At 35.7% G+C, this 12,430-nt stretch overlaps 1 protein-coding gene across 1 annotated transcript; it reads left to right on the top strand.

Annotated features, from left to right (window-relative positions):
* Positions 1–200: 200 nt before the first annotated feature.
* Positions 201–11,012, top strand: LOC309493826 (uncharacterized protein). Its single transcript, XM_082163088.1, has 5 exons — positions 201–378; positions 664–939; positions 9,437–9,546; positions 9,870–9,973; positions 10,113–11,012. Exons 1-5 carry the CDS (start codon positions 270–272, stop codon positions 10,246–10,248), a joined length of 735 nt encoding a protein of 244 aa, XP_082019214.1. The 5' UTR covers positions 201–269; the 3' UTR covers positions 10,249–11,012.
* The last annotated feature ends 1,418 nt before the right edge of the window (positions 11,013–12,430 follow it).

Here is a 12,430-nt window from a genome sequence, read left to right as displayed (position 1 = left end):
TGTGGTTTAGTCTGAAATAAACAAATAAATATATCTGAATCTGAAAGTAAACCGAAACCGCTCTGGCGGAACAGGGCACAATTTAGGATTAAAACACCAGTGATTACATCATCTGTCACCACTTCTTCATCATGATTTTGTAACCCGTTTTGTCAGAGAAGTCACTTCCTGTATTCCTTTTTGGTGTTAGCACTATTTAAAAGAAACCATAACTATCATTCAACCACAGCTCATCTGTGAACACTTGCTGTCAGACATAAGAGTGAATAATGGATTTAGAGGACATTTATGTAAATGTTAAAAATGATGATATGAAGGACATAACTGGACCTCGAACACAGAATCACAGCCAGGACGAAGGAAAAGATGGAAAGTGCAGTAAGTAGAAAGTTTCATTTGAAGAAGAAATGTGTTGTTAACTTTTGAGGAATCTATTTTTTTTTCAAAGAACAACGTGTCCATATTTCTGCATTTATTAACATGAAGTTGCATATTTAACTGTAGATATTCCGCTATGATTATTAAAGAATAAGTTTTTGTTAAAAAGGCCTGTGTATTGTCTAAAGATAAAGATGGATTTATTTGAGCCTATATTTCTAATAATATGAATTCTAAGTGAATGGTTGTTAACTGATATGTGTGTGTTTTGTCTCTGTTTGTCAGGAGGACGCAGGTGTTTGGTGTTGATGACAGTGTGTCTCGGGCTCATTTGTGTTCTTCTGCTGGTCTTCATCACACTGTACATCACCATCACAGCAGAGAGAGACCTGTTAAAGAGTTACAAGAACACAGTTGAAGAGTTCAACCACACTATCATCAGCTTACAGGACAAGAACACTGATCTAATGACTGAAAAAGACCAACTGAAGAACAGCTTCAGCTCTTTGAGTCAGAAGAAAATGGAGTTAGAGACTGAACTAAGGAAGTTATATGAACGAGGTCAGTACAAATGGATTTATATGTGTATTTGTACTTTACAATCAGTGGTGTGAAGTAACGAATTACAAATACTCACGTTACTGTAATTAAGTTGTTTTTTTTCCACCAGAAATTGTACTTTTTTGAGTAGTTTAAAAATTGTGTCATTTTACTTTTACTTGAGTACATTTTAATTGGTACTTTTACTCCGCTATTTCCTTCTGTTTGTGGTCGTTACTCGTTACATGCTTGTTTTAAATTTTTATTTTTATCCATCAACGTGATTGGATCGAGTAATCGGTCTCGTGATCGACTGACGTCAAATTATGCATAGAAAACTTTAACCGCTAGCCTTACCTGCTGTTACTCTTGGCTGCTGTGGAAGTGCATTCTTCAAGCATCAATTAAATCGAGATATCTGCGTATTCCTCTAATATATGCTAATGTACATTTCACATTTTTGCTTAGGCTACTAAATTATCTTTTACTTCTACAGGGACATTTGGTGTGAGTTTGGGGGTATTGCGACAGTGTTAACTCCCTCAAATGACGAGTTCATAATGCGGTGAATTCCCGCTCCCATTTCCTTCATAGAGAGACACGCGCCGCGATCTGTGCACTGCTGTCTCTCCCTCGCGCTCGACATGAGTCACTTGGAGAAGTCGGCAGCTCGTTGCGCGTGGTGCGCGCTGTGAAGGTGCGTTGGGGACAGTCTAAAACTGTGGGAAAACACCCTCTGTACATTCAGTATACAGTGCACCTTATGAACCATGGTGTTAACTCGAACTGCATTTCTGTCAGTGCGTGACTACAGCTCGTTACAGCCAGGGCCGGCCCTGACCAATTTGCTGCCCTAGGCAAGATTTTACCTGGTGCCCCATGCATCACAGCCCATTTCACCCCATCATTGTGTTCATGATTATTTAGCCAATATATATATATATATATATATATATATATATATATATATATATATATATATATATATATATATATATATATATATGAAGAGTTCAGATGCAAAAGCCTCTAAATGCCATCTGAAATTTTCTTATAGAATGATCATTTTTATCAAGCTTGTATATTTTGAATTCAATAATTTCACTTAAATGGCAATGAAGATTACCTATTAATTGTCGTTTAAGTGAAATTACTGAACTTAAATACACAAGCTTGATAAAAATGATCATTCTATAAGAAAATTTCAGATGGCATTTAGAGGCTTTTGCATCTGAACTCTTCATATACACACTAGGGGTGTAACGATATTCAAACCGAACCGACAAACCGCGATACAACAGCCACGGTTCGAACCGCGATACTCTCATGTCGAACCGAACGCGCCCCGCCCCCTGCTGCCCCGGCCCAACTCTCACATCACTTTGTCACAAAACAATTTTTTTCTTCCTTGACATTTGATTAAATAGTTATTAATGAGTACACTTTTAACAACTAATAAGAGCTGTAGTTTTACTAAATATTATTATAATATTATTTACTAAATAAAGTGCATGTCACGTGATTTGGGTGATCGATCACGCTCGAGAGTTTACATACGCACTTCAGGATGGCAACTCATATTGAGATTGAAGACCCTCCGGTCACAACCACTGACTGATACAGCAGCAACAGCAGCAGTGCTGATCACGAATCACCGACACCTGTCATCATCCAATATGATGACATATCACAGCATTTTTTAATCATCGTTTTGAGACAAATCATTGTTTGTTTTGCGAACATAATCCTCTGCCGTCTGGTCGCTTCCGCTTCAAGCCGGACTCGTCTCGCGCTAACGGTAATTCCTTTTCAATGTCCACGTTTTGATTTCGGCAAATCAATTTTAGCGAATGCAAACAACGTGATTATTGTTCATGAGTCCAACATCCAGCCACGCAAGAAAACATGTAATCTACCTGAGGGAATAATATGCTCACAAAACATTTCTGATTATTATTAATGTTTAAGACTGGTTTGTTTTTCCCCCCCAGGATTCTATGAAGAATGTAAAGATCATAAGATATTTATTTGAAATAGAAAGCTTGTGTAACACTATAAATGTAGGCTACTGTCACTTTTGATTAACGTAATGCATCCTTGCTGAATAAAAGTAGGCAATTACTTTCTTTAATTTCTTTCCCCCAAAAAATTATCTTACAAACCTCAAACTTTTGAACTGTAGGCCTATGTATAATGTTAAAAAAGCTTTCTATTTCAGATAAATGCTGTTATTTTGAATGGTGGTTTGTGTGTAATGTGACATTTTGTTTGTATGACTTTACAATAATTTTTAGAATTAAATTGTACATAAATAGGTTAAGCAATACAAATGTGTTTGTCTGATAACCTTTTAAACATATACTTAACTGTCTGCAGACAATGAAATGATGTACATTGTGCGATGCAGTACAAATATTTTGAGTGTCCCTTGTTTTCCTATAAAGAACCACGATTGTCCCGCATTTTACTTTTCTGAAGTTGGCAACCCTACTCAGGTGTGCAGTTTATTTCTGACTAGTCAGTGGAGGCATTTATTTCATTTTAGTTAACTCAGGTGTGCTAAGTGCTCTAAAGAAAGGCTGAAGCCACTGTATAAAGTTCAGATAATAAAGTTAAAGTTAATCTAGCGTTATTATTGCTGGTGCCCTGCCATGAACCCTGCCCCCACAGCAAACAGAACCGAACCGAACCGAACCGTGGCTCCAAAACCGTGATATGAACCGAACCGTGGCATTGGTGTATCGTTACACCCCTAATACACACACACACACACACACACACACACACACACATTACAGCCTAAACACAAATACCAAGAGCATTACATCTAGCATTCAAGTCAAGTCCCCATTATCTTTTATAGCACGTTTTACAATACAGATTTAATGTGAACTTTGCTATTTTTAATAAACCTGTAAATAAATATCATTACTAATTTTGGCAAATACATTAAAAAAATTCCATATACAGTACAGGCCAAAAGTTTGGACACATTACTATTTTAATGTTTTTGAAAGAAGTTTCTTCTGCTCATCAAGCCTGCATTTATTTGATAAAAAAAAACAGAAAAAAAAATAATATTGTGATATATTATTACAATTTAAAATAATTGGTTTTCAATTTATTATACTTTAAATTATCATTTATTTCTGTGATGCAAAGCTGAATTTTCAGGATCATTACTCCAGTCTATCACATGATCCTTTAGAAATCATTCTAATATGATGATTCATTATCAAAGTTGGAAACAGTTCTGCTGCTTAATATTTTTTCATAACCTGTGATGCTTTTTTAGGATACTTTGATGAATAAAAAGTAAAAAAAAAAAAGCAAATGTTTTAAAAATAGAAATCTTTTGTAACAGCAATATACACTACTGGTCAGTCATTTGGGGTCAGTCATTTTTTTCTTTCTTTTTTTGAAATAAATCAATACTTTTATTCAGCAAGGATGTGTTAAATTGATTAAAAAAAAAAGTGATAGTAAATAATATTTATATTATTAGAATTTTTTTATTTTTTTTTATAAATGCAGTTCTTTTTTAACCTTTTATTCATCAAATATATTAGGCAGCAGAACTGTGTCCAACACTCATAATAAATCAGAATATTAGAATGATTTCTAAAGGATCATGTGATAGACTGGATGTCACATGTGACACTGAAGACTGGAGTAATGATCCTGAAAATTCAGCTTTGTTTCTGTATTTTTGATCAAATAAATGCAGGCTTGATGAGCAGAAGAAACTTCTTTCAAAAACATTAAAAATAGTAATGTTTCCAAACTTTTGGCCTGTACTGCATCCCCCCCAAAACTGCACAACAGTAGAGTAAAACATTAATAAAAAAAAGTGATAATAACAAATGCGTCTTAAAACTGACATGATTGTTACAAAAATCACACAGTCTGGGGCCTCTGGAGAACTCAGAACAACTGCTAACATTAAGTTTAAGGTAAAAATAACTGCCATGAAATTATAGTATCTTACTACTATGCAATTAGATACACTGTTCATTCACTACATCACTTTACCTCTGTCTTTATCCCCTTTTATCCTCTTCTCTTCTTTTTGGCACTGTATCTATCGCTGACTATAATGCTCATTTATAATGTGTCATGTAAATTCGGCCATCCGTCACAATCAGGAAACTTTCACCGTGTCTAGAACTGGCGCGAGCTGCCAGGCCCGTTCCTACGAGCCTGAGTGTGTTAAGCGCCCTCAAACAAAAGCAGTGCTGTCTACATTGGATGCGGTGTCGCGCACGCTACACAACAAATCACCAACAACTGATCGCGCGCGCGCTCTGTTTCTGACGCACTTCAAGCACTCGCTGGGCGGGGGAAGATTGATGTACCGGACTTTTTTTGCTTTATTTGGTAGTATTTCGAATTAATGGTTTTAAAATAGTATTATAAAAAATAAAAACAATTTTTTTTTTTTTTTATTCAAAAAAATTCACTCGTTCACTCATTCTGGCGCCCCTATGGATGAGTGGCGCCCCTAGCATTTGCCTATTCCGCCTATGTCGCGGGCCGGTGTTGTGCCGAATTTCGACCCCCGCCAAATTATTACCCCCCTAGTATTGGTAGGTTTAGGATTAGTTGTGGGGGAGGGGTTAGGATTAGGGGAGGGGTTAGGATTAGGGGTGGGGTTAGGATTAGGCAATCAGGTACTGACTTTAACGAGGGGGGTAATAATTTGGCAGGGGGTCGAAATTCGGCACAACACCGGCCCTGGTTACAGCTCCAATCAGGGCCGGACTGGGACACAATTTCAGGCCGGGAAATCCCACACCCATCCAGGCCATCCCATGGACCCAAATAAAATTTAGAAACACGGACAACCCTATTTTTTCCTAAATTACATTTATTGGTCTAAATCCTTAGGCTGGGGCCGTGTAAAATAATTAAAGGCTTTCTCTTGAACAGTATCCTCACTTCCCTTTTCCTTCTCTTCATTTACCCTAATATCTAAGTGGAGTACTAGTGTTATATATATATATATGTGTGTATATGTATGCATGTATAAAGTGTGCGTATTTTTCTTGTACCTGTCTCTTCTTCACCTGTCACTTGTTCTGGCCTCATGTTACAAACAGAACTGTCCTCCACAGTAAAACAACCACCTTATTGTAATTTGTTTGCCCAGAATCTACATTTATGTTAGTAAAAAATCTAAGTATTATATTTATGACAAAATGTTGTTGTTTTCATCTTAAAATTACTTAAATATCCAACATTTAGCAACACTAGGCTATATTTCATACAATATGTAAAAAAAAAAAAAAAAATCTTATTTTGCTTCTACATGTCATCTCACTCCCTGGCTGAATGTGTGATCATTGCACCACAGCTAGTGCTAGGTTGACTGTCTCAGTACAAAAAGTACAGTATTTACAGATGAAACTGACCTGAAGCCCTGAACAGGTCATTCATTTTGCAACATTTTGCTGCTTGTTCTCTGAGTGCTTTCTTTTCCGTTGTCCTTTCCCTCTCTGCTCCACCTGGCTGTTTTCTCTCCATCATCGGATGATGCTCGCATTTTCTGTTTAACCCTTTGGCTGAGGCTTTAAGTGGAATCGTAGCCTTGCCAGTCAAGACTAACAGATTCATGATTTTATTGTATAATGATAATTTTATTGAATGACGAATTCGAAAATGATCACTGGACACTGGTAAAGGTAGTAGTATAATTTTTTTTAGAATAATAGATTTAAAAATAAAAATAAAAATAAAAACGCTGGCTGGCAGCAGGCCAAATTAGTCGTCAGGCCACCGGGAATTCTCCCGGTGCTCCCGATGGCCAGTCCGGGCCTGGCTCCAATCCACCTTCATTTAGGAAGTGAACGTGCGCAAAAACATTTTTCTAGTTCAACATTTTTGTTGTTGTTGGCCATTTCCATAACACCAAAAGGAGGACACTTTGCGGCATTTAGTGAGGCAAGAATAATTGCATATGGACTCTGGTGTACTCGCAACTACAATACAATTTTGTCCGTCATATCGATGGTAACATGATACATTGATTCTGAAATAGCCAGACAATTTGATCGATATATCTTGATGTAGACCTATGTGTAACAGAAAAGGCAAAAAAGTGTTTATTCACAGTATATTTATTTAAGACATTATGATGTTTAAAAACTGACCACTGAGATGAACCTGTCTTGAAAAGTGCACAGTGCTAGAAAACATAACATTTCTGGACTTCTGGAAATAACAGAAATACATAAATAAACAAATAATGAATGCGAAAAATAAATAAATCCACATTTAAGTTCTTAAAGAAGTTCCCCCTCTGCAGCAGCTCAGGCGACAGCAGCTCCTCTAGGGTCATCAGGGCCAAATTCGTGCTCTTTTGTCCATTCCGGATTAAATGAGGTCTGACGTGTCGGCATGTTATGATATGACGTAGCCAGCACGTGGTCTCCACGACGTAGAGGCTTGTTTACGTTTTTAACCAATTATATATCAGATATTTATTTGACAGCGCTTTCAGCCAATCATTTGTTTGACCAGAGATCTTACGGCCTAAAATCTTTACGTCTGGCACCCTGTGGATGCTGCTGATAAAACAGCTTCGCTGAGACTACAAAGAGATATGCATTTGTTTGTGTGTGTTTCTTTTGTAAAAGTTTCCCCGGATATACTTCCCTATTTAATGCACAATTTTCCTTACAAATTACATTATCAGCAGTGCAATGTGAGTAAATGTAGCCGTGTAAAATGTAAGGGATGATGCCCCCCTTCTAAAACAATCTGCATTTACGTTTAAATTGTAACATATTTAATGGAATTACAGTGTAATTAGTGTTAGCTCACTATCTTAGCCTTTTTCAGTGCATTAGTTCAGGTAAACTGATAATAGGCCTATTAGTGATTCTCATTTCTTTATCATAGGGTGACCATATTTTAGTTTTCAGAAAACAGGACGGGGGCGTGGTTTATGGGCGGGGCATGATTTTTTGGGGAGGCGTGGTTAAGGGGTGGGGGCGTGGTTTGGGGGAGAATGCATCAAAAAATACAAATGCATTCACAACCTTGCAACTATGTTATACTTTAATACATAAAGTAATACATCCTTTCCATTCAATGTTTGGCACGCAACAATAGAATACTATATATATATAAAAAAAGTTTTGCTTTTAACACCTTTTACATGACACTATTTCTTTTCATGGCCATAGCAGGTTAAAAATCTACTACTAAAAAAAAAAAAAAAAATCTATTTCAGTAAAAAAACAATTTCAATCCTCCTGATGTTCTCTTGGCCTATACTTTCTTTATGTGCGCTTTTAGGTCGCTAGCACCTTTATTTGACACTGACACGTACGTGCCAGCTTTGCAGTTCATGCATTCTGCTTTACACGGATCCCGACCGAAACGAAAACACGGGAATTTTCTCTGTAAATCATCTGTGAATTTACATTTGGGCTTTTTTTTTTCTTTTTTTTTTTACGCTGTTAGCTACTTACATCTTATCTCGCACCTGACCATAAACTGAAAGCGTAAAGCGTCACGTTGCTAAAATTCTGTGAACGTAAAGTCCGCCTACTTTGATTTGATTGGTCATTTCAAATATTCTGACATGGACAAGCAGTGACAGACCAATGACAATGAGGCTGCGATGAACAGACACACACACACACACACACACACACACACACACAGGCCTCTGTATTCTGACGTGCTCTCTGCTTGCCGCTGCGGATTGAAGAACGCGCTGATTATAACAAGACGGGACGAAGCCGGTTTCATTTGTTTTGTGTGCTAAGGCAAGCGTGTATTTAAAGAACACTCTTAATGGCCCAATGAAAAATAATGAAAACCAGGACATTTTCATCACTTTTTAAAAAACAGACAGGACGGCCAGGACAGGACGTGAAAACAGGACATGTCCTGGGAAAACAGGACGTTTGGTCACCCTACTTTATCAAAACACTAAAACTGGTACCGTTTTGGAGGGAAATTGGTTATTTTTTAATCTCTCTATTTAACCTAATCTATCATATGAGTTTCTACAGGTTTTTTAAAATTATTTGCACAGTTATGAACATTGATATTTTATGTGCAACAAGCATGCTCAGGCTCAGTGGCCTTACGCCTAATTGTAAATGTATTTTTTCCCCCCAAACAATATGATTTAAATGATAAATGTACTGTTTTGATGCATTTTAAAAAGATGGATGATATATATTCTTCAATCTTTCTGACAAAGAACACAAGATACTATGAATTACATTATGTACAATGTTTTTATTTACTTTATTAATTGTAGTGCACAGTGTTAATTATAAGGGGGTAGAATCCGCAGCTCAGTACTCACTCACTACTCATGAGTACTTTTAAATAAGCTACTTTTTACTCTTACTCAAGTAGTTTTTTGGACGACTACTTTTTACTCTACTCACACTACATTTTTTGTAATGTAATGGTACTTTTACTTGTTTTTTCAGTACTCTTTCCTCCACTGTTTACAATACCATTAATAGATACAAATGTTTATGTTTATTGAAAGGAAAAGACAGGTTTTTCATATCCAGTGAGTTGAAGAGCTGGTCTGAGAGCAGGCAGTCCTGCAGAGATCGAGGAGCTGATCTGGTCATTATCAACACTGAAGAGAAACAGGTGAGTTCAGTGGCAAATATATCTAGTTTACGGTAATTCTGTTGTGAATGAACATACTTAAATATATTTTGTCATACGTACAAACAACCAACAAAAAGTCACACCAGAGCCTCATGTTTTATCACTGCTTGGAAAATAAATGCTACAATTATATAACAAACATCTTTCATATTTTATATGTTCTTGCTGTTGAATATTAATTTTTAATGCTGGTAATTGTCTTTATCTTTTGTCCAACAAATAATACCAGATGAAGATCTAAAATGTAATGATGATTCTCACTCTTTAATGTTTTTTTTTTTTTTTTTTTTTTTCACATACAGAAGTTCATATCTTCATTAGTAAAGGAGAGAGTGTGGATTGGTTTGTCTGACATTGTGAACGAAGGCAAAATGAAATGGGTGGATAATTCACCACTGAAACAAGGGTAAGAGATAAAACACTCAGACAATCACGGTGTATCTTTTGCGTTTGTTTTTAAAAGCATTTTTTTTTTTTTTTATAGCATGAGTGAGTAAATGCTTTTAGAGCTCTTCAGGAACTGAATCTGATTGTGTTTCATTCAGGTTTTGGGAAAGTAATGAGCCAAATGACTCGGGTGGAAATGAGGATTGTATTTTACTAAATCCTGCCAAACCCGTCCTGAACAACTGGAATGACATCCCGTGCTCAGCAATGAGAAAATGGATTTGTGAGAAATAACATCTATTACTTCATCCTCATGATATTTAATAATCCTTTGACCCATATTTTTTCATCTTTATTATTTTAATTGCATCATTTCTGGATGTTACTGTCAGCAAAACTTGTTACCAAATAATTATATCTAATTTTATGCTTTCATTTTTTGATCATTTTGTGTAATATCCAAAATTTAGACTGGCAATTTAGCTTTAATCTTTTTGAAGAAAATAGTAAATCATAAAACAGCATCCTGTTTTTTATTTTATTTTCTGAAATAGATGGTCTGTAGAGCAACTGATTTTTTCCCCCCACTTACATTATTTTATTGTTTTATGGAAACACTTTAATCACAACATTTCTGATAATGTGCGTCTTTGAAACTTTCTCTTTGAATAAAATTGCCAATTGTCGTTATTATAACAGACATTTTGTTTTTATTTCATTATTGTGCATCTGTTTATTGCACTATGGCTATTTGCTCCAGCAGGGGCAGCAGAGAGCAGGTTTATCAGACTGAAGTGATCAGAGAGGAACAGAAACATCAGATTCAGGCACTTTCTGCTGTTTCCTGCATCATCAATACAAAGGTCCAGTTCGGCCTGTTTAAGGGTGTTTGAGTTCATTTGAGTGCTCACAGATTCCTCTTGTTGGCTTTTGAAGCTGATAACATGTGGTTGAATGTACAATACACAAACACAGTAGTATGAGTCTGCAGGGAGTTTTTAAGTTGGACTGAAAGTTTTTATTCTTGTCGAAGGCCAGTGTGAAATAAAACCACTTTCTGTACTCTAAAATCCAACAGTGATTCTAACTAACAATTTTTGTTAACTTTACTTAATTGTACAAATCCAGTAGTCTGTACTATTCACATACTATGCCCTTTTTTACTTTTTTTTTTCCCCAAACCCAAGTTCAGAATAATTGTTTGGTTTGAATGCCAAAAAAAAATCTTAATAGACTTTTCTCTAAGACTCTTTTCTCATTAACCTGTTAAGCTGCAACGCCACTTTTGAAAAATCCCCAGAAATGACATACCCAAACTGAAACAGATACAGTTCATGAACCCTTTGCACTAAAAGCACAAGTATGATCTCATTTGAAAGCTGACACCTGGTAGTTTATTGTAAATGTAGAATTAATTATTGTCATAATGAAAAAATTTTTTTTTAAATAGCTTCAAAGTTTTGTAAAGTTATTAGAAATTTATTTTTATTAAACATATTCACGAAAATAAAATTGAAGTGGGCCCTGGAGCAATCTAGAAATGCACTGCAGCTAAAGCCATATGTGTGACCATGTTATATTTAAAATCTGAAAATGATAAGTCTAAAACTCTGTATTTGGTTAAATGTTTTTCAAGATCATGTCAAATTACTTTATTTTGATTAGACTCTAAAAATGCTACTGATGTTTAGTCATCATCTAAGTCATCTATTCAGTCTATTGTCTCTATTGTTTTGTGGTGCAAACGAGCCCCATTCAGTCTCAGTCTCCCCAGTACACATTCACACACCTCTCCAGCCTGGTTATGGATCTAAATATGCATATCTTTTGTCTGCATTATAGTTACTAACGACTGGCTATTCACAGGCTATTCATAGGGTTTCAATCCCTAATTTATTTTATCAAAGTTCTCACTTATATTTGAAACTGTATCAAATGCACTAAAACATTTCAGAAAAGCATTACTATTTAGAAAAAAAACCCATAAAAGAATAACTTCTAGGTGACAGGTGCACCTGAGCTAGCTAGCATGTTAGCTTAGCACACCATCAATACACGACCATTTATGAGATTAAAACTATGTTTGTGCTTCAAACTTATTTTATAACTTAAGTCGATTGTTTTAAATAATCTTCTGTGATCTAATTTGGCTTCAGATAAAAAAAAAAATCAGAAAGAAAATATATTATTTATATTATGCACGATGATAAAGTCTATATCGATTAGCATTACATTATAAATATAATCTATTATTATAAAAATACCTGGCATTGCTTGAAGAACACTCAAATATCAAATATCATTTGCAATCATGTTTATTGTCTTCAAAACGTCTATATCTGCATATTACAGCGATCTCTGTGTTAGCTTTGTGTGTAGCTGCTATCAGTGACGTCCTTGAAGGTCACATGATTATGGCTCTTCTTCATGTTTATATGGAGTATTATTGTGCATATAGCGCCCTCAGGCTATTGGT

Source organism: Leuciscus leuciscus, assembly GCF_965113295.1.
Source record: "Leuciscus leuciscus genome assembly, chromosome: 3".
NCBI classification, from domain to species: Eukaryota; Metazoa; Chordata; class Actinopteri; order Cypriniformes; family Leuciscidae; genus Leuciscus; species Leuciscus leuciscus.
The sequence above is the reverse complement of the archived record's forward strand: the minus strand, read 5'-3'. Positions and strand labels throughout refer to the sequence as shown.

Excerpts from the sequence above, each read along its gene's own strand:
- LOC309493826 (XM_082163088.1), top strand. The coding sequence starts at position 270 with ATGGATTTAGAGGACATTTATGTAAATGTTAAAAATGATGATATGAAG. Across the intron at positions 940-9,436 it reads AAGGAAGTTATATGAACGAG|GAAAAGACAGGTTTTTCATA; the intron begins GTCAGTACAAAT and ends GTTTATTGAAAG. Across the intron at positions 9,547-9,869 it reads TCAACACTGAAGAGAAACAG|AAGTTCATATCTTCATTAGT; the intron begins GTGAGTTCAGTG and ends TTTCACATACAG.